This window comes from Camelus ferus, chromosome 25, assembly GCF_009834535.1.
Source record: "Camelus ferus isolate YT-003-E chromosome 25, BCGSAC_Cfer_1.0, whole genome shotgun sequence".
Lineage (NCBI taxonomy): Eukaryota > Metazoa > Chordata > Mammalia > Artiodactyla > Camelidae > Camelus > Camelus ferus.
In genome coordinates this window covers 900,565-921,926 of record NC_045720.1, presented here as the reverse complement: position 1 = coordinate 921,926, position 21,362 = coordinate 900,565, and the positions used below count along the sequence as shown (strand labels likewise).

The 21,362-nt window shown below is 64.0% G+C and overlaps 1 protein-coding gene across 12 annotated transcripts; it reads right to left on the bottom strand.

The window, feature by feature from the left end:
- Window positions 1–143: 143 nt before the first annotated feature.
- SCRIB (scribble planar cell polarity protein) lies at window positions 144–21,249 on the bottom strand. Of its 12 annotated transcripts, none has more exons than XM_032467569.1 (38): window positions 20,755–21,247; window positions 19,448–19,565; window positions 19,264–19,342; window positions 19,086–19,175; window positions 18,954–19,010; window positions 18,794–18,857; window positions 18,628–18,702; window positions 18,415–18,559; window positions 17,866–17,984; window positions 17,486–17,685; window positions 17,235–17,401; window positions 17,025–17,155; window positions 16,797–16,931; window positions 15,851–16,018; window positions 14,946–15,338; window positions 14,152–14,214; window positions 13,572–13,661; window positions 12,960–13,037; window positions 11,831–12,154; window positions 11,667–11,747; window positions 11,322–11,576; window positions 10,896–11,006; window positions 10,499–10,792; window positions 10,205–10,393; window positions 4,881–4,991; window positions 4,750–4,797; window positions 4,434–4,508; window positions 3,036–3,098; window positions 2,402–2,485; window positions 2,162–2,269; window positions 1,910–2,069; window positions 1,689–1,833; window positions 1,406–1,591; window positions 1,177–1,319; window positions 1,053–1,090; window positions 854–928; window positions 606–657; window positions 144–530 (listed from the first exon to the last, which is right to left on the bottom strand). In XM_032467569.1, the coding sequence occupies exons 1-38, from the start codon at window positions 20,911–20,913 to the stop codon at window positions 385–387; spliced, it is 5,019 nt and encodes a 1,672-aa protein (XP_032323460.1). In that variant the 5' UTR covers window positions 20,914–21,247; the 3' UTR covers window positions 144–384. The 12 variants fall into 12 exon arrangements, with proteins under 12 accessions (XP_032323460.1, XP_032323461.1, XP_032323467.1 ...); XM_032467570.1 differs by having other exon boundaries at window positions 14,152–14,196; XM_032467576.1 differs by lacking the exon at window positions 20,755–21,247 and adding an exon at window positions 20,389–20,559.
- Between the last annotated feature and the right edge of the window lie 113 nt (window positions 21,250–21,362).

Below are 21,362 nucleotides of genomic sequence, written 5' to 3'. Positions count from 1 at the left end.
GGTGCCCTCCCCCAGTAGGCGAGCCCATCAGTGCCTCCCGCGTGGAGCAGCGCACCAGTGGGGGCAGTCCCCCTAGTGGCCCCAGACTCGGAGGGGAAGGGGTAGGCATCAGTGTGCCGGCGATTGGACTGACAGAGGAGAGGTAAAATGTAGTCAAGTTTATTCTCCTTAAACCACAAAATAGAGTCTTTGGTCGTACAAACATCACTAGTTACAGTCTTGCCAAGAGATCCGGGCTGGGGAGGGGCAGTTAGTCAGTGGCCAGAACTCCTGAGGGGATCTCTCTTTAAAATGCTAACAGCCAGGTTAAAAGACTCAGGGCAAGGGCCCTGTCGGAGCTGGCAGGGCCCCCACCCCTAGTTGGGGCGGGGGTACCCCGACCCTCTAGGAAGGCACCGGACCCAGGCCCCGGCGCCCTGGTCGAATTGCGCGGCGGCTGCTGCACAGTGTCACCTCCTCAGGACCAATGGCTCCTGGAGAGGGCCTGCCCAGAAGCACCATGGCCACCTCTCCATCCTCCTCCAGCAGACCTGGTGGGCAGGGGCGAGTGAGCTGATGGGCCCAGGCACTCTGGGAGCACCCCCGGGTGAGGCCTGCCAACTCACCAGGGCTCGGAGATGGTTCCAAGGATCTCAGCTCCTCGGCAAAGTCTGGGGACTGTGATGGGGAGAAGGGCTGGTCAGGGCTCCACCACAAACCTGCCTGAAACCACCCACGGGACCTGGGTGGGTCCCTGCTGAGCCCTGGCTGGAGGAGGGGAGGTAGGTGGGACAAGGCTGGGTGACAGGCACAGCGGAAAGGGGACAGGAGCTGGCCGGGGATGTCCTGCAGAAGGGCCAGGAGAGCCCAGTACCTGCATGTCATAGACAGGCCTGGAAGAAGGCAGGGCTGCAAACGCCCTGTAGTCAAACTTCCTCCCAGACAAGGCCTTGCAAGGACAGCGTGAGGAGAGAGGCAGAGAGTGTAAGAAGGAGAAGGGGTGGACAGTCTAGGTCCCTGCCCCCCCGCTGGGGGAGGGGTGCAGGGAAGGGTGACAGCTGCAGGCTTCTCACCAAGCGTCCTGGAGAGGTGCCGGTCTGGGGACTGAGGTCTGGAGGGACAAGAAGTGGGTGTCAGGAGAGGTCCTCGCTGCAGGCTGAGCTCTGCCCCCCACCCCTACCCCAAACACACACGGACCTTCCAAGGGGGTGGGTGAAGGGGTGGGTGCAGGCGAGGGGGCCTCGGCCAGGCGCTCCAGGGGCCCACGCTTGCTGCGGCCCTCCTGGGACTTGCTGAGGACCATCTGTGCGCGGAGGGCATCCTGCTCCAAGGACTTCATCCTGCAGAGGAGAAGGGCGGGCTGGGGCTGGGCAGGCCAGGGACGGGCGCAGGTGGCTCGGGTCAGGCGGGTGCAGGTGGGCCTCACCTGGCTGCCCTCCACAGTGCACGCTTCTCTGCCTCCAGGGCGCGGCGCTCGGCGGGGGACAGGGCCCGCTCTGGGACGGGCAGCTCGGGGCTCTGCACGCGCAGCCGCTCCTGGTGGCGCCGCTCGGCTTTGGCTGTCCGCACCGGGGCGCAGCCTCCCTGCAGCGGAGGGGACGAGGGGCCGAGCCTGGGCCGGGCAACAGGACAGGAGGGCCGGGTGGACTGGGTGCCAGCACCAGCGGCTGGAGGGGAAGATGCTGGGGCCGGCCCCTCACCCCCCTCACCCTGCGGCAGGGCCCTGGCCAGCCCAGGACGGCTCCTCCTCGGGCTCCTCGTCGTCGGGGGCCTCACCGTCCGGGGCAAGCCCTGCGTCTGCCGCTGCCACCACCTCGCGCAGCATCTGCGCCCTTTTCTGCTGCAGCTTTCGAGCTGGGGGGAGGGGTGGGTCAGGCCTGGAGCCAGTCCCCTCACCCTCCCTGACCCCTCTGCACCCTGCGCCGCTCACCTTCCTCCTCCTGCATTTTCCGCAGGTCGTCGGCACCCACCAGTGACACACGCTTAGGGGGTCCCTCGACCTGGGGCACCCGCACCTCCAGCTCAAAGTACTTCTGCCGCTCCCGGAAGGACAGCTGCTCCGGGGAGGCCGAGGGCCCAGGCGTGGGGAGCTGGGGGGAGCAGGCCCTGAGACCTGGTCCCTGGGGTCTCGCACACCCACGGGCACAGGCAGCAGGGGCCAGGCGGGCTGCCCACCGCGTACCTGGGCAGGGGCGTCCTGGGGCGGGTGCAGGCCGGGCACGGCAGCGAAAGTCCTGTAGGCCTGCTTCACGCTGGCGGGCAGCTCGTCCGGGGAGGGCGGGGAGGGGGACTGGGGGCCAGGGCACACATGAGCGGTGCTGGGACAGCTGTCCAGGCTGCAGCCACTGCCTACCCACCCACCAGCTGTCCTTGCTGACTGCCTCCACCCCCCCCAGCACCCCTCGGGGGTCAGGCCACTCACGGGTTGGGGATCACCTCTGCCCCTGGGGGCCGGGGAGCCCCTTGGCCAGGCCTGAGCCACTGGCTGGATCACCCCAGGTTTTGTCTGCAAAGGGCAGGTGCAGGGGCCAGAGGGAGGAATCAGGGGTTCAGGTACAGGGGTGTGGGGGATGGTGAGGAAAGAAGAGAGAGATGGAGCCGAGGTGGGCGGCTGGGGAGGGTGCCAAGGGTGTGAGGCCAGCATGCACCCATCTGCCGTCTACCAGGAAGGGGCAGAAGCTGGGAGCTGGGCTCCAAGCTGGCACAGCCAATGCCCACTGTGTGGCGAAGGCAGGGTGCCCATGGCCTGGCCCTCCCCATGCAGCAGAATCAGGAAGCTTCCGCAGGCAGCTGGGGCGTGGGGGCAGGGCAAGCTGGCCCCCAGGGACTCAAGGACAAGAGGGTGGACGGGGTGAGGCAGCCCTGACCACCCAGCCCCATTAGCCCAGGGGTCTCCCCACCCACATCACCAGCCAGCTCTGGCCAGGAAGGTGCCCACGGGCTGTGCCCTCCAGAGTGATGAGTGGTGGCTGGGGGGAGGTGCTGCACCTCCCCAGAGCAGGTGCTGCATACGGGCGCCCCCTGCACAGTCCTCCACCCTTCCAGGGTGCACTCACTTGCTGGTGGCCAGGGGAACAGGGAGCCTCGGTCATCTTCCCTCCAGTTGCCCCAGAAGTTACCTGGAGGAGCCAGGTAGGAGTCGGGGTGAGGGTGTGGCAAGGCTGGGGCCCCAGGAGGACTGGAGCGAGGTGCTTGTCCTCTCCGCCGGGGGACATCCCCAGAGAGGCCTGGATGATGGCATGAAGGGCTTCTCCCGGAAAGGCCATGGCCTGGAGCCATGGCTCTCCCCGCCCCCACAACTCAGGGGGGCATCTGCCCCCACCACCCCCAGCCCGGGCTGAGCAGCCTGGTGGTGTCCCTGGCAGTGGGCTGCTGCCACGGGGGTAGCTAGAGCTTCTGGTGAGAGATGAAGACAGACCAAGATGAGGCAGAAGAGAACCATGGAGGGAAGGCCCAGGGGCAGAGGTGGCCCCGGGCTGAGGACCCCCATGAACACTGCTGCCAAGATGCCAGGGAGCAGCCGGGCTGGCGGGCTTTTCCACAGCGGAGCTGCGGCCCTCAGAAGTACATGAGCCAGGGGGCCCCCCGACTCCTGCCAGCCACAGCTATGTCCCTTTTTGGTCACAGGACACTGGGCCCTCACCCCTCCTGAGGACTTCCTGCTCTGACTGGTTTGTGACCAAGGAAGGGAGGGTCTGCACCAAAGCCCCTGAGCAGGCTCCGTTGACCCCCAGGCCCCATCTGGCCCCTCACGGCCTCCCTGCTCGTCTGAGGCATGCACTCAGCACAGCCTCCCTTCTGTGCCTCCCAGAGGCCCCTCAAGCACTCATGGTCCTGCGGGCACACCCTCTGGGAGGGGTGATTTCCATGTCCCAGAGGAATGAGAACTTCCCGTCTCCAGTCTAGCGTCCCCCCACCAGGGGCCTCCCCAACCCTGGTCCACGGGGCTCCTCACAGTGGCTCCAGTGCAGCCTCCCCACAGTAGCTGTGCCCAGTCCCCCCAGGACCCCTGATGGCTCTGCTGGTCTCTAGCTGCCTCCTCCTCTAGTCCTGTCCCAAGCCTCTGGGCCCATTTAGCCCCCTCTGCTGCCCAGCCTGCCTGGTGAGTCTAAGGACAACAGAGGGGAGGGGCCCAAGGCCTTCCCAGAAACCAGCCCTGCCTGCTCTGTGCCTCTCGACCCGGGCTCTAAGGATGGACAGCAGCACCTGCATCGTGGCTTGGACTGAAGATTACGGGGATGAGACACAGCCCAGGCTGGGAGGTGGCGCTCCAGGGAAGGCGCCCTGCCTCTCTGCTCCTCCAGACCCCGCCCCACCTGAGGACCCTCCAAGGGCCTCAGCCCTCACCCTGGGGGCAGGACCTGGCAGAGCCACCGGGAAGCTCTGGTCTGCAGGGTCGCAGGGGAAGGCAAGGTTGTAAGACCGGGGCAGGGGTGTGACACTCAGGGACTGACCCTCTGCACACTGCTAGTGCTGGGTGTGGCGGCCACGGCGCGGCAGTCCAGCTTTAGGCTCTCTGGGCTCCGACCCTGGGGAGCAGAGTAGACACAGGGCTACAGGGCTGTGTCTGCCACCGAGTGTGGGGCGGGCAGCTGTGAGGGGTGTGGAGTGGGCAGTGGGGGTCTGGGACATGGCTGCCCACGACCCCTCGGGCTGCATCCACCTCTGCCGTGCCCCAGTGGGGTGGGGAGGGGACAGCCAGACCTCAGAGCCACAGGCCCGTGTGTGGAGAAGCCCACCGGGCAGGGTAGGAGTGACCCTGACACTCACCCCAGCCTCTGGCCCCCAAGGTGGCATCTGTCCAGGCAGCTCCTTCTCCTGCGAGCAGAGCAGACAGTGGTCAGGGCCTGGCGGCCTCAGGCTCCCAGGTGCTGGGGCTGCTGGCCGCAGGTGGTTCTGACCTTGCCGGGGCCCTCGGGGCTCAGCTCCCGGTCGATGGAGGAGATGCTTTCCAGGCTGTTCCGGCGGCCCATGCCCGCTGCAAAGGGATTGGCGATGATGCCCGGGGACACCTGCAGGGGGACAGGCTGTGAGCAGTGCTGCTGGCTGCCCACGACACTGTGCCGTCGTCCTGTCTGTGACTCAGGGCAGCCACTGGCCACGTCTGCACACTGCGTGTACCACAGCAGGTTCTGGCGCGTGGCAGGATTCCGAGGCAGCGACGTTGGGCCACGGGGCAGGGAAGGCCGACCACAGACGGTCACCCCAGGGAGCAAAGGACTGACAAGGTGGGGGAAGGGGGGCAGTGGGCAGCAAAGTGCCTGCGGCACAGAGACGGACTGAGCTTTAAGTCCAAGTGGCAAGGAGAACGATGCCTCGTTTCCCACGTCAAGAAAGGCCATTTTGCATGGAAGGGCCGACCTGTGGTGCTGACTTAAGTGAGAAGCACAATGTGAACACGTGCTCTTCCTGAGATACAGAGATGATCACGGACGTGAAAGTGCACACACTCACGCGTGACCCCAGCCCCTGAGAGCTGCTGAGGCCACCCAGGGTCCGGACCTCGGCTTCTAAATATCACTTTCCACCAAAGGAACTAGTGCTCCTTGGAGAAGCTGTTGGAAAGTATGAGACGACCCTGACACCTTGTTGTGCCAAAAAGTAAATGGCTCAGAGGAAGGTGGATCGTGTTAACAGGCCCCAGGGCCAGCCAGAAGCCCCTCTCATCAGCCAACTCTGGGATAACTTGAGCCCCAAGATCAACAGCAAGTCACGAACTGTCACCCATGAAAAAATGGAAGCTGGCAAATCTACGGTAAGGGAAGAAGGGGAAAGTGCAGGGCAGGAAGCCACCTGGCATGCCTGGAAGGAGCAGTGGGGAGGGCGCCCGACGGCACCGGGCGCGGAGGCGAGAGCAGCGGGGCCGACGCTGGCGTGGGGAGCCTGATGCGGACGGCTCGTCTGCCCTCAGAGCACCTCCCACGAGGCACTGTGAACGCTGCATCAGGACCACCTGGACACCCTCGTGGCGATCGCCACTGATGGGACACATCACCAGCCGTGCATCCTGGCGGGAGGCCCCTGGAGGCAGTGTCACTCCTGTGACAACCCTGCCAAAAATACATCCACTGAAACATGTCCTGAGGAAACACTAGACAGATCCCGCAGCGACAGGCTGTGCTCGTCAGACGTTCACGGTCAGGCAGCCACGGCAGCTGGACAGCCGCGTGCCCGACCGCGCTCTGGCTCCAAAGGCGCCGCAGGCGGGATGCATGCGGGGCTCTGGAGGGGAGTTTCTGGAGGCTGTTCTTGACGCTATTCTCCAAGTTTACAATTATTTTATGCATTTGCTTACATTTCTCAAGAAGAGACAATGGCAGGATAAACCAAAACTGAAGCGGGTGGCGGCCTGTGAGGGCGCAGAGATGGAATGCTGGTTTGCAGCTTTGGTGTTGGGGCCACGTAAAGGTTTACACTAATAAGAAACTGGTATTTTTGAAGTCATTTCTAAAAACTGAAAACAAGTAAACCTAACTACGTCAGGTTGGCAGCAGAACAGTACAAAAGGTCATTTCAAGCAACTTAAAAACACAATTTTGCCTGTACCTCCTAACTGGACAAATCCTAAGGACACAAAGAAATGTTAAGATGCTTCTAATGGTCTTGATTTCAGTTAATACCGGTGTCGCTTTTTGGAATTATTAAGAAACCATGGTAATGTTACTTAATTTACTAAAATAACTTTCAATAGAAGGAAAAGAGACACAAATATAAAGTCAAAAAAAATCAAAACCCTATAACGTTAAATGCAAATTGAAAAATAACAGTACAAAGTCATAATTTTTCTCCTAAAAATATCCACTTCCCAGGAGCCACCTGCTGCAGAGGGCTCAGAGGCAGCGACAGGTCTAAGCCCCACACCCAGGGCCAGGGCAGGAAAGACATGGACGGCTGGTCACCCCAGAGAGCACGGACGCCCCCAAATGACAAGCGTCATGCTGGAGGGCACAGGAGGCACACGGGGAGCAGGCCGGCGCGGGTTCACAGCAACACGAGCAGCCCGGCAGCCGCTTTCGGGGTCTCTAAGGCAGCAGCGAGTTATTTAAAAACCGACAAGTGAAAGAACCAAAGTATTTATCACGCGTTTCCAGTACAAAATCTTATTTCAGATAAAAGAAAACGGCTGACAAAGAAAATTTTTTTTCTCACAGAAAAGTCTGTAGAATAACTCAAAGCAAAAGATACAGAAGTAATCACAGAAGCATTTTTCCTTCGAGCAGAAATCAAGGAAATGCTGGAAAAGAAAGGCAGTCCTGATCAAAACCCAAAAGCTGGCTCTTAGAGAAGACCATTGACGTGTACAAACCCCAGTGTGATCAGGAGGAAGGGACAACAGATAACGTGTTGTGCGGCAAGATGGCCACAGAGAAGGCAGAGGAGAGACTCCAGACCCTGCAGGCCTGGCACCAGACGCGACGGAAGCAGAGTGAGGCGGCTCCGGGGAAGCGCAGCGGCCTGCGGGTGCTGGGGCCTGACGGGAAGGCGGGTGGGGCGGCACCGTTTCCTCCACCACGACCCCCGTGAAGCAGACACTGCCCAGAGGCGGTGGCCGCAGGTGCCCTGCCGCCAGGTCTGCACCACCGACCGTGCGGGAGCCCTCAATGCGCCAGCTGAAGAGTGAGGGCAGAGCACCGGCAGCGAGGTGCCAGGGCGCAAGCTGACACGAAGACTGGTTTGCAGAAGCAGAAAGTTAGGGGAGACAGTTGCAAACCCGGATTCCTGAGTCAGGTGGGCTGAGGTTAGGAAAAATGGAGTGGGGGCCGAATCGTGAGCACCTGCCCTGCCCTGAAGGGTTGAGGAATGCGGCCCAGAGGTGCTAGGTGGATGTGTCCCGGGTAAGGGGACGTGTCCTGAGGTGTAAATGTTGCCCCCTTTTCTTTCAAGCACCAGGGCAGCCAGAGGAAGCCTGTGGGCTGAACCTCAACCCGACTTGACACAGGGCTGTAGAAAACCACCAATACAAGGACTTCAGAAAACTCAACACCCCTCTCAGAGAACAATTCTTACAACTTATAAACGGAAACAGCCCCCCAAGTTAAAAAACTGTTACATAAACTACATCCTTTAAATCGGCAAAGTCACGGGCCACCAGCCCCCATGGCAGAGCGCCCTGGCAGGACCGGAGGGGAAAGCAGCCACCACTCAGGCTGAGGAGCCTCCATGAGGAGGTCAAACAGCCTCCCTGACCAGACCCAGTAAGAAAAGACGAGCCAGCCAGGAGTGTGCCTAGTGGGAAGCCGCACAGTCACAGAACCCTGAAGCCAAAGCTGATTCCTGAGCCCCAACCGACTTTCGTGAGGGAATTTAGCAGGTCCATTTGGAAGAAAAAACACATGAAAATAGACTAACACTTTTCAAAAGGAAAAAAAATGTGGGTGACTTCACAGGGTGGGTGTTAAAACACTCTAAAGCGGCAATACTGAAGACAGTAGCGTCAGCCCAAGATCGAGCCCAGCTCCCTGGGGCCACATCCTGGGACACAGGAATTTGGATCTGACCCACAAGGAAGTCACATTTTTCCCAAACCAGTGGGAGGATGACAGATGACCTAGTGCATACCACTGGGACCCAAACTCCACTTGCCTGAAAAGCAACTCCAGGTGGATTACAGAGCTACATGACTTTTGAAAACACACACAAGTACCAGAAGAAGACCCGGGACGGTGCTCCGCCAGCCTCGCAGCCGGGAAGGTTCCCGCACAAAAGCCAGATCCGGAAGTCGCAACAGAACAGCTGAGAGGACCTGATTCACAGGAACCGAGATTTCTGTGACCCCAGAGAGACCACTCTTACAAAGTGAAAGTGGCAAAAACTACAAAAAGACTGACCCTCACAACGCAGAGGAGGAACTGCAAGTCACACGGTGAAGGACAAACTCCCAAAAGGAAGAGGACGGGGAGAAGACGGCGCTGCCTGCCGGGCCCTCCGAGGACAGAAGTTGGCGCCTCCCCAGCCCCGCCCAGCGGCACAAAGACGGGCTCCTGAGCCGGGGGCCCAGCACAGACACAGCAGGTCGAGCAGCGCCCTGCGGAAGGGCCGGTGAACTCGGGGAAGCCGGCCCCCGCCTCGGGGCCGCCTGAGACCTTCACAGTGAAGTTGTGCTCACTTTCTCTCTGTAAATAAATGGCTTTAAAGTAAGTAAACTTACCAAGTAAAACACTTAAATATACATTGTGAATAAGTAAGCAGAAGGCAAAACTTTCCCTGGGGACCTACGAGCGATTCCTCCCGGAAGCCACAGGGCTCCCTGTGCGGAGGGGGGTGCGGGCACGAGAGGCAGCTCGGGGCAGCCTGGGGCCCAGGAGTGAGGCCTCCAGCCCAGCTTCTAGCCCTGGAGCAAAGGGCATGAGTACAGGCCCCTCCCCGTCCGGGAGGTGACACACACAGCCAGGGTGGCCCTGCCCTGGCGGTACAGGGACAGGCAGGCAGTAAGTCACCATCCAAAGATCTACTGCAGGCCAAGCAGAGGTGGTTGTCCAGCAAGGACCCCCTCAGGACAGCGCTGGCGGCCACTGAATGCGATGAACCCTCGGAGGCCCAGGCAGGCCGCAGGCAGAGGGCTCCCAGAACAGCAGCGCAGAAGCCGGAAGAGAGCGGGACAGCGCCACCCTCTGGGCAGGGGCGATGCTGGGGCGGAGGCCTGGTTTGCCCAGGACACAGACCTGGCCGGGCACCAGGCCTCCACAGCCCAGGCAGCCAGCACTCTGCCCAGGGGGCTGGGAGGGCGGATGGCCACGGTCCCCCACACGCCCACCCCGGCTTCTGCTTTGGGATAGGCGGTCCTGCCCTGGCTGCGAGCCCCCTGCTGAGGGGCCGCCAGAGAGAACAGGACAGAGACCGAGCAAGCTGGGTGGGGCCCCTGCATCTCTTTAGCCAGTCTGAGGGCCCCGGCCTGGCTGTGTGCCTGGCTCTGAGCCACCCTGCTGGGCCTGGCGGCCTCGCTGTACAGACGCCACTCCCCGGAGAGAGCTGGCTCAGCCTTTTCCTTCTAGACTAACCACAGCGTCTGTGCCCCAGCTTTGTCCCACCTGGGCCAGAGCCTCCGTCCACACCCACAGCTCCGAGCCGCGGCTAGCTCACAGCAGCTGAGAGCTTCCCAGGCTCAGAGGCAGAAAGGCTTGGCTGTACCGGCCTCGTGCCAGTTCACCGAGACCCTGCCAGGCCATGCGGGGTGCAGGGTCCAGTCCCTGCAGCAGAGCTCCGGCCGGGGGGGGGGGGCACTGACCTCGGGAGGGGCGGCGGTGCTGGTGTCAAAGCCGTCACAGACGAGCACGGTCAGGCTGTCGCCCACGCTGCGCAGCAGCTGCACGGCCTCGCCGTGAGTCAGGCCCAGCAGGCTCTGCTGGTTCACCTCCAGCAGCCGCAGCCCCACCCGCAGGCGGCCGTCACGCCCGGCCGCTCCCGCGGGGCTCACCTGCCGGAGACACAGGCCTCCCACCTGAGGACCAGCCCAGGCCCCTGGGCCCCCCTCCCCCTGAGAGTCCCAGCGGGGTGGGGCTGGCTGTGGCGGGACGCCCACCTTGGAGATGAAGATGCCCTCGTCTGTAGGGTCACAGGGGTTCCCTGCGTGGCCCTTGGCGCCCCCACGGATGCTGATGCCCAGTTTCTCCCCAGGGGCCTTCTGGATACAGAGCTCCCGCATGCCCGGGGGGGGCGGGTCCCTCCGCACAAGCAGGACCAGCTCCAGACAGGGCCGGAGCAGGGCACTGACAGCTTCCTGGTGTGTGGCCTCCCGCACATCCTGCCCGTTCACTGCCAGGATGCGGTCCCCGACCCGCAGGCCACTGCGTGCAGCCAGGCCCCGCGGGAGCACCTGTTGCGGGAGAAGGGACAGAGTCCAGTGGGCTGGGGGCCTTGCCCTCCCCTGTGCTGGGGCCAGGCCCTCTGTGCAGAGATGTCCGTGGGGCCCGCTCTACCTTGGAGATGAACACACCAGGCTCCTGGACGCCAAATGGGTGGCTGGAGTGGTCAGAGCCCCCGACGATGCTGAGCCCCAGGGGGCCCCCGGCTCTCGGGAGACAGACCTCCTGGGGACATGGAGGGGCATGAGGGGCAGCTGGAACAGGCCTGCCAGAGCGGCAAAGGCTCACTTCAAACCCAGAGGGGGTGTGGGACCAGTGCGCCGCAGCTGAGCCCTCAGTGGTGGGGACACCATCCTGGCCACTGCAGGGAGCCCATTTTGGGGTACACAGGAGACCACAGGGGAGGAGGCCTGCTATGGAACAAGGCCCTGGTGCCCCAGAGCCTGAGAGGAGAGGACACGGGTACTCGCCTTCCCACCCCTTGGGGCTAGCGCCTGCACCTGGAGCTGTGCGCACAAGGGAAAGGGGCTGGGGTCTTACCTCCACTGGGTACGGCCCCTCCAGGGCAGCAGCCAACAGAGTAGGGGCCAGCCTCAGAGGCCCAGGCTCCCCAGGGGTGGCAGCGACCCCAGGAGTGGCAGCGGCAGTGGGGGGCAGGGGGGAATGTGGCGGGGGGCTGGGAGGGAGGGGCCCCCCGGCCTCCCGTTCCAGCAGCAGAGCGATGGTGGGGGAGGCGGCAGTCAGCAGGGAGACGGCGTGGTCGTGCCTGGCCTCCGTCACGTCCACCCCGTTGATCTGCAAGAGTGCTGCCAGTCAGGAGGCCCATGGGGCAAGTCGGGTGGACAGGCGCTGGGTGGGCCCCACTGCCCCACTGGCCCCACTCACAGAAAGGACGCGGTCGCCAACTTGCAGGGTGCCCGCTCGGTGGGCGGCGCCCCCCTCAGCAATTCGTGAGATGAAGATGCCCTGCAGGGGAGAAGGGAGAAGAGGGCATCCTGCAGGCTGGTCCTGGCCCTGCACCCCCACATCCGCCCTGCCCATCACCTCACCCCGTCGCCGGCACGGTAGGGTGTGGAGCCTTTCCCTCCAGCGATGCTGAAGCCCAAGCCCTTCTCGCTGCGCACCAGGCAGGCCACGTGGCGCTGGCGGAGGGGCCTGGGGGGCTGGGGCTGGGGCAGGGGCAGGCGCAGGCCGCCTCCCCACCGCTCCCGGGGGCTGTAGTCATCCTCAGGCCGCAGAGGCGTGATGGTAACCGCGTTCTCAGGCTCCACCATGCGCTCCCGCCACAGCCGCATGTGCACAGTGGTACCTGCCCCACGCAGAGCCTCCACGGCCTGCTGGTGCTCAGCGTCCTGCAAGGCCACGCCATTCACCTGGCAACACGGTACTCATCAGGGCAGGCAGGCCCCTGCACAGGTGTGCAGGCAGAGCAGGGGACGGGCCACAGTTGGCGAGAACAGGTCAACATCCACACCTGTGTCCCCTGTCCTAGAGACCCTGCCACCTGCCCCTCACTTGAGCAGTCCCTTATCTGAGCAGCCCAACAACCGAGGACGCTGGAAGTTTCTGAGTTTCTGACCCCACGCCTCCACCCCGACCCACTCAGCAAGACCCTCCAGCTGCTGGGGTGCAGCGGGTCCTCCACAGCAGTTAGGACGGAGCGTCAGCCCTGCCTGGCCCTGCAGCCCCATCCACCACCCCCTCCCAGTCCTGTGGGAAGGGCGCGTGGCCTCTAGACCCTGTCCTGGGATGATGGCTGTGCACACAGGCAGGTGGCCTCCCACGAGTTCCCTGACACACTTGCTGGCGCTGGGCGATCAGGTGCCCAGGCAGGGGCTCCAGGGCAGGAACTCCCACCAAACCGTCACAGGTCTGACCACCTCACAGTCTGGCCCTCAGGAGCGCCTCCCTCCTGGAGACCTCTGCTGCCGGCAAGGCCAGCGCCCACCCTCCCAGGCCTGTGCCCAGATGGGGTCTCTCCCTCAGGGGCTGGCATTCTGGCATCCTGCACCTCTGGCTCCATGCCTCGCCTGGGGTCCAGGGCTCGGGGGTTGGAAAGGAGGGGCTGGGCCCCCACTTTCTGCAGGGGAGGCAGTCGAGCACCCGACAGCCAGGACTGTGAGTGCCCGAGGGCCCAGTGCTTCCCTCAGACGGAGGAGGCTGGGCGTGCTGACTCACCTCGAGGAGCTTGTCGCCTACTCGGACCCCAGCCCGCGCCGCAGGGCCCTCCTCAGACACCCGAGAGATGAATATACCCTAGATGACAAACCAGAGATGAGGCCCACAGTGATGGCAGTGATGGCGGAGGGGCCTCCACCCCACCCTTCTGGGGGGCCCTTGGCAGCTGTGAGGACCAGAAGAGCCCCAGCCGGGGCCGTGAAGACGCCCAAGTGTGTGGGCAGAGTAGCAGCGGGCCCTGGGTGCTCAGAGAGGTTGTGCTCGGGCTGCTGGGGGCCCCAGGTGTCAGGAAGCTAGAAGGTACAGGTCAACCTCCAGAAAAGCCTTCTGACCCCAAACCCAGCACAGAGGCAACCAGGAAAGGAGAGGAGACTGAGGGAGACAGCGGGCGCAGCTTGTCCTCCAGCCCTGACCCCGCAGAGGTCAGCCCCAGGGTGGCAGCCAGTGCCCTGAGGAGGGCCAGCCCCGGCACTCAGGCGTGGGGGCAGGAGAGTGGAGTCCCCAAGGAACAGTGAGCCATGAAGTTCAAAGGTGCCACCCAACGGCCCTCAGAGCCACGAAGAGCCTCGTGGGAAGTGGCACGGCCAGGACGGGTGGGCGGGCAGGCCTCACCTCGTCGTCTCCCTTGTAGGGGGTGGAGCCCCTGCCGCCTGCGATGCTGATACCCAAGCCCCCTGTCTGCCGCACAATGGTGAGGGTCAGCTGGAAACAGAACAGACAGGCAGTGTCCAGGGAGGGCCAAGAGGGGCAAGGGCTGCCTGCGGACTCAGTGGGAGACAGGGAGGGCCCAGTCCTCGCCAGGGACTGCCTGTCTCCAGGGTGGCTCGGGCACCAAATGACCTGGATGGGGTGGGCGTTGTTGGGGCGCAAGGGAGTACAGCCCGGAAGGAGTGCCTGCCTGTGGGGCATGAGGCTCAGGCCCCTGCCTCGCAGACGGGCTGCCTTTCAATCCCGGGGCATCACAAGGTGGGCAGGTGGGAAATGACCAGTACCCCTGCTGAGGTTGGCTGCCCCTGCCTGGAGGCCAGGATTCTGACCCCACCCATCTGTGCTGGAGGGCCAGCGGGTGCCCCAGGCCCCCAGCTCTACGGTGGTGAGCAGAAGCTCTTGCGGGAGGTGTGCACAGGAGTGCGGGGAAGCCAGGCCAGCAGCAGCTGAGGTTCAGAGCACAGAGCAGCAAGCGAGTACAGACCTCTTCCTCCTCAATGCGAGCGGGCTCTATCAGCAGGTTATTGGCCTGGTCAAACGACACCCCCTGTTAGGACGGGACCAGCAAGGGCATGCAGGTGAGCCGCCGCCCGGCCCCGCCACCGCCTCACCCAGCCCTGCCACGAGCAGGAGAAAGAGAAAGGACCACACCAAGCTCCCACAGCCTGAGCGCTGGGCCTTCCCTGCCTGTGCCCAGCGCTACTCCCAGGCACAGGCTCCCCTCCAGTCTGTAGGCCTGGCTGCCGCAGCCGACCTGCCAAACAGGGCAGGCTTGGCCGGTCACAGGTGGGCCCCACGGTGGGCTGAGCCCGGGCTAGGTTGTCCTGGTTTTGGACGTGCAGGTCCCCTCAGCGGACCTGGCATCGCGCTGTCCATGCTCAGGGCGGAACTGTTGATGTGTCGGAGACACGGGTGCTGTGGGGGCGGGGCGTCCCAGAGAGCAGGCAAGACCCCGGGGGGCCCACGAAAGCCACCAGAGGACCAGGGAAAGGTCATGGGCAAGGGCCCCCCAGTTGGCCTGAAGGCAGCCCTGAAGAGAGCCAGAGAAGGCGGAAGAGCCTGGACAGAGGCAGTGGCTGCCAGACCCCCAGGACAGGGCTACAGGGCCAGCAGGGAGCCCCAGCCCAGGGAGGGAGGAGGGTGGAGAACTGGGGACAGGCACCTTCCTCGCCAGCTGATGTTAGGACACTGGCCTAAAGTGTTGCCTGAGATCCATGCCAGCGTGGACCAAGGGGCCTGGGCAGACTGGCTCAGGCAGGCACGTGGGATTAGACCCACCTTGACAGAGGGTGCAGAGGCCACGGCCTCCTCCTCCTTCTCCTCTTCCTCCTCCTCGGCTGCTGTCGCTGCCTCTTCCTCCGCAGCTTCATCTTCCTCGTCGTCATCCTCCTCCTCTGCGCGAGGGGCCCAGGGCGTGTGTGGCCCGTTGTGCCAGCCCCCAGGCACTCCCGGGCCCTCACAGCCGGGCCGTGTCCCCTGCAGCAGGGCCGCAACTGCCTCAGGCTGGGGCAGCTTCGAGACCTTGAAGTGCTTCTTGTAGTGGGGCGTGTCCTTCCGGATGAGCCGCTGTCTCCCGCCCGGCAGGGGCCAGGGGGCCTCCAGCTGCCCCTCCTCACTCTCACCATCCTCCGGGGGCAGCAGCAGCGTGTCTTCTGCAAAGCGCACTGTGGGCTGCGAGAGGCTGAGGGTGAGGCGACTGCCAAGCGCACCCCACCCCGGGGCCCAGGGAGGTCCCAGTGAGCAGTGAGCGGGGGGTGGCACACAAGGGCTGAGGCTCCCTGCTGCTTGAAGATCAGGAACAGGGCCGGATCAACAAGGGGCACAGAGCGGGTCAGCTCAGAGAAGAGGGAGGTCGAGGAGCCAGAAGGTTCTTCCTGCTCCACGGGCTGTGTCCTCAGCAGTGCAATGCCGGGGACCCCATCTGGGCCAGGAAAAAGGTCCCTGGGGGCTCTGGAAATAATTCCAAGGGGGACGTGTGGTGGTGATGGATGTTGGAGGGCACGGCCCACAAGGCTGGCTAAGGGGTGGATTTCCTCACCCCTGCTGGGGCGGCAGGGCTCTGCACCCACCTGTGCAGCCCATCTGCACCTCGACTGGTCCTGACCACACACCTGATCAGGCAGGGGAGGAGCAGGGACGGCAGGCCCCACCCTTGGGTGAGCAGACCCCAAGGCCAGCCTCACCTCCTCGTAGGTCTCCTCTGTGACCTCCTCCTGGGCGGCTGGCAGAGACTCCTGCTGGCTCAGCCCCTCCACCTCGGCCAGAAGGCCCTCAGGCTCACCCTGGGAGGCTGTGCTGGCAGACAGGTGCGACTCCACACTCAGGCCAGACTCGGCGCTCAGCCTCTTCTCCTGTGGCGGGGTCGGGTGGTGGGTCAGACCACACACCAGGGGGCCTCACACGACAGGCTGCTCATCCCTGGGCATCCTGCTGCCTGACCATAGCACTTCATCTGCTCACCCCTCCCAGCTGCCGCCACCCTACAGGGAGCTGGATCTGTGCTCAGCCCTCAGGGACACGCTCTGACCCACCCCAAGGGAAGCCATGCTCCAGCAAGCAGCTATGGGCACACACAGCCACCGTCCTGTGGGGCAGTGTGGCCCCTCGAGGATCTCTCTGAAAAAAATCCCAAGAACAGGGACTGACTGGGTTCTCAAGATGACGCCGACATGAGAAAGGCCACGCACCGTAGACACGAGCCCTGCCACTTGTCCCCCAGGCCCCAGGTGCCCTGCTGCACCCCAGAGGCCCTGAAGCTTCTGTGGGCCCTGCTGCCAGAGCTTCAGAACAAGCAGACATGGACCTGCCTGTCTCTGGCCCCAACCCCCTTCACAGAGGCCGATGGCGTGGGCACCAGAGGAAGAGGCCAGCCCACAGCCCAGATCTCCAGCCCCCCTGCCGCTGAGGGCACAGCTGACCCACACGTCCACATCACAGGACCCCCGTGTCTGCCCAGCACCCCTCAGAGGTGGCCTGCTCTGCAGGAGGACATGGGGCAGTCGGCCCTGAGCCCCCCAACCCCTATGCCCACACTGGGCATCTGAACCCTGCCCCCAGCCCAGGGATCCCTAGTGGGGAAAGCCTGCAAGGCGGGAGTCCCTCTGATGGCCCTTGGGTCCCCATAGGCACCTCCTCTGAGGGCGGGGGTGAGGGCGAGGGCGGCCCGGGGTCAGGACTGCAGGAGGCGGCTTCGTTCCGACGCTCCACACCCCTCTTCATCACCTTGAGCTCACTGGGGTGAGGCGTAGCCCGACGCTGCAGCCCCTGCAGCGGGCACAGGGGTGAGGGGCGGGGCAGGGCAAGGGTCCACTGGGGTGGGAAGAAGGCAGCCAGTCCAGGCACCGCACCCACCCATACCCGTTTCTCTGTGGCGGCTTCCTCGGCATCCTCGTCGCCTGCAGGAGCTTCCAGGAACTGGATGACACTGACGCGGCTGAGCGGGGCATCACTCCAGCTCTCTGAAGGGCTGCTCCGCTGCCCCGGGTCCTCTGCGGAGGCACGTGTCAGAGGGAGCCCCAGAGTCGCCCGAGGCTGTGCCCACCCTGGGTGGCCCCCACCTGGACCTACCAAGGCTGGGCGGGGGCTGCTGGGGCAGCAGATAGCAGGTGAGCACCTTCTCGCCCGTCTGGGCATCATCCTCAGTCTGGAAGCGGAGCATGGGCTGCGCCTGATTCTCAGCCAGCCACAGGGCCTTCAGGTTGAGGTGCGTGAGCGCGAACGGCAGACTCTGCAGCCTGCAGGCCAGTGGCGCGGTCAGCCGAGGGGCCGCACAGGCGCCGTCAGCTCCGCAGACCGCGGCAGGGCGGGCGAGTGCTCACCGGTTCCCGGCCACGTCCAGCACGTGCAGCTCGGCCGTGCGGGCGAGCTCGGGCGGCAGGACAGCCAGCCGGTTGTCCCTCAGGGAGAGGACACTGAGTGCCACACAGCCTCCAATCTCAGGGGGCAGCACCTCCAGGCGGTTCCGGTCCACGTTGAGGTTGGTCAGCTTGGTCAGCTTCCCCAAGGAGTGGGGCAGAGCCTGGCCGAGAGCAGGGAGGGTGAGAGAGCGGCTGAAGCCTGCCAGGAGCGTAAGAAGGGGGATGCATCCCAGCAGATACCTAGCTCCCACCGAACAGCAGCACCCCCACCCTTGCTCTAGGTGCTGTGGGTGCCCCCCATCCTCTCTCGTCTCCTGCGCTAACTGTGAAACCAAGCCCACCGTCAGCAGGTTCTCCGTGAGGATCAGCTCAGACAGGTTCTCACAGTCCCCGATGGCCTCGGTCACCTCGCACAGACGGTTCTGGTCCACCTTCAGGATGGACAGCTGCTTCAGCTGACCTGGTGTTGAGAAGATACGGCAACAGGACTCATGGGGTGAAGCCCTGCCACCCAGACAGTGGAAACAGCCTGCCCCTCACCTGCCTCCAGCCCCTGAGATGTACAGACCCATGCTCACCCCTCCCAGCCATCCTGTTGCAAACCTGACCACATGCCCTAGCTGCTGACATCATTGTCAATCCCCAGCCGCCGGGCCCTTCTGCGCCCCACCTTCGTGCCCTCGCGAGCTCACCATCCCCAATCACCACCACAAGCTGCCTCGGCTCCTCAGACACAGCACTGGTCACCCCACCCCGGCCTCAGATTGGCTTTCCCATCCTCAGGGATTTCCCCCACAGCCTGGCAGAATAAGGGTCCTGCCCCAGGAACCTCTTCCAGGCCCAGTTTTACCACCAGCCACTCCCCTCCCAGCACCCAGACCAGCACTAACCGATGCCGTCAGGAAGCCGCTGCAGCAAGTTCTGTGAAAGCAGCAGGTCAGTGAGCAGCACCAGCCCGCCGAGCTCTGCAGGCAGTGCCTCCAGCCGGTTCTCCGACACATCCAGGCACACCAGGCGCCGCAGGTTCCCGAGCTCCTGAGGGTGGGCGCAGAGGGTCAGGGAACCAATAGGTGTGAGGCGGGGGGAGCCACACCCTCACTCACCGGAGGCAGTGCCGACAGCTGGTTCCGGTCCAGCCACAGCTCACGCAGGTTGGGCAGGGCCCCCAAAGTGTCAGGCTGCAAGAACAGATAAGGACAAAGTGACGGCCAAGGCTCACCTGCCCTGCCTGGCCCTTCCCCAACCACGATGGCCCCACCCTCTCCACACCAGCACTTCCAGATCGTTGCCTCCCAGATCCAGCTGTTCCAGCTTGACCAGGAAAGACAGGGACCTGCAGAAGGAACAGAGCCGGTTCTGTCATGGCTGCACAGCATGGTCCTTGGGGCCACAGCCCAAGCTGGCTGTGAGAGGGGCTGAGCTCACTCACGCAGGCAAGGACTTGAGCAAGTTCTCCCGGAGCTCCAGGGTCACCAGGTTGGCAAGGCTGAAAGAGGTCAAGGCGGGGCGTGAGGGGAGAGGTGCAGGTGGTGCTCTGCTCCCCACCCAAGGGGGCACTTACTTGCCCACGTCTCCAGGCAGCGCCTGCAGGGATACATCGTTCAGGGCCAGATGAGCCAGGCTTCGGAGCTGAGTGAAGCCTTCAGGGAGCCTACGCCAGAGGAAGGGGAACCTCAGATGCCCAGGCCGGGGCTGAGGACCCCTCACCCCACCTCCACCCCTGCTGTGGCCACACCTACCTGGACAAGGGGTTCCCACTGAAGTCTGCAATCTCCAGGGCTTTGCAGAACTTAATGCTCTCAGGGATCTCAGGGATGTCTGCGACGGAAGAGGGGTCACCATGGAGAGAACCCACAGCCTCCAGGAACTAAGCCCTTCCTGCTGCCCTCGGACTCGCCCCCAGACCCGCCCCAGGCTCCACACCATTCCGGGACACATCCAGCTCCACCAGCTGCATGAAGTTGGCCACCTCTGGGGGCAGGCGCTGGATCTCGTTGTCACTCAGACCCAGCTTCCTCAGGTTTAGCAACCGAAAGAAGGGCTGTTGGGGGGGGGGGGGCGAGGTCAGGGGTGAAGAGCAGGCAGCAGGGCCTCCCTGGTCCTCTGCCTGCTCTAGGCCACACAGGAACCCTGGTTCTGTCCCACCACCCCGGTCTGCAGTAAGAAAAGCAAAGAAACAAAAACTTGCGGGCACACCCTTTGGTTTCCGACTCCCTGACTTCTGTCACCTGGTCCGTTTACGTTATCTCAGACATGTTCCCTACCACAATGCTGCCATGTAACTGACCTAAAGTATTCAGGTCTTAGCTGACAAATCACCTCCTTTTTCTGACCCGACGAGACCCTGTTTCTTGCTTTCCACCCACCCAGCAGGTGAGCCCTCCAGGACCTGTGCTGGTTTTTGCTACTGCACCCCAGAAACCAGCCCAGCCTGAGCCTGTGACAAGAACTTGGCAAGTACCAAAAAAAATGTACAATGAAAACAACAGAGAGCCACAGGTACTCGTGGTGCTGAGTGTGTGCAGGGGCTACAGGCAATCTGTGGGAACTGGAAATGACCACGAGCAGCCCTGGTCCAAGCCCAGAGTGGAGCCACGCCCTTTGTGGTATGCAGCCCCCAGGCACTGGGCCACTTAGCACCCCATCTCCAAGAAGGAAATCCTTTTGTGATCTGCTTCCTTTAACCTCCTCTCCCAAGTGTCCTTAGAAGAAGAAAAACAAGCTGCTCGGGAAGAAACAACACACGAGAGATGAACAGGACACAAACTTGTCAGGGACAAGAACCTTAGGAGGGCTTCCCCTGCTCCCAACCCAGCACCAGGAGGAGGAGGAAGACAGACCAGACAGAAGGCTGGGTTCCCCACCTCTAGAGCGATCCAGCAAGTTCGCATCCACCAGCCACGCCAAGTTCCCCTTCCACGCGATTACCATCTGCCTGCCCCTACGGTTTTCAATCTGCAACTCCTTCTCTAGGCTGTGACCATCCCCGACCCCCGGGGGGCACCTGATGACCCTAGCCACCTGGTGCCAGCGCCAGCGATGGGTGAGGAGGGCGGGGCCTGCAGGGGTGGGGCTCTAGCCAGTAAGAACCAGCAGGGCCGGCTGGAGGCTGCGGTGTCCCGCCCGGGGCAGCGCCTGCTGAGGGTTCCGACAAGCGAGTGTCGCGGCGGGGCCAACCCTGCCGACCGCGGGCGAGGGCTGGACGGGGGACAGGTCCGAAGGCCGCTCACCTTGGGCAGCTCGCGCAGCTGGTTGGCGTCGAGGAGTAGCTCCTCCAGGCTGCGGCTGTAGCGATAGATCTCCTCGGGCACGGCCTGCAGCGAGCAGTGCCGCTTGTCCACCGACTCCACGTGCCGGTTGCAGCGCCACAGCGGGATGCACTTGAGCATGGTGCGGACGTGTGCGGGCGGGCGCGGGCTCCGGCGGCGGGCGGGGGGCGGGGCTCGGCCCGCATGAGCGCTGGGCCGGCCCGGGGCGGGGGAGGAGCGGGGGGCAGCCGAGGTGGCGGCGGCGCTGGGCCCGGCCCGCGCTCGGAACGCTCGGAACGCTCGGACCGCGGCGGCTTGGGCGGGGGGCGCGGCCCGGCCGATGCTCAGACTCTCAGCAGGCGGCGGCGGCTCCGCATCCCGCCCGGCCCACTTGGCCCGGCCCGTCCACTCGGTCTGCCGCTGTGCCGCAGCCGGAACCGCCGCCGCTGCCCGCCGGACTGCCCCGCCGACAACCGCCGGCCGCCGCGCAGCCCGCCGGGAAGCCGAGGCCCGCCCTCGCCGCCCATCGCCGCCGGGAACTGCAAACCCCACAAGGCCCCGCGGCGCCGGTTCCTCCGAGGACCCGTAGC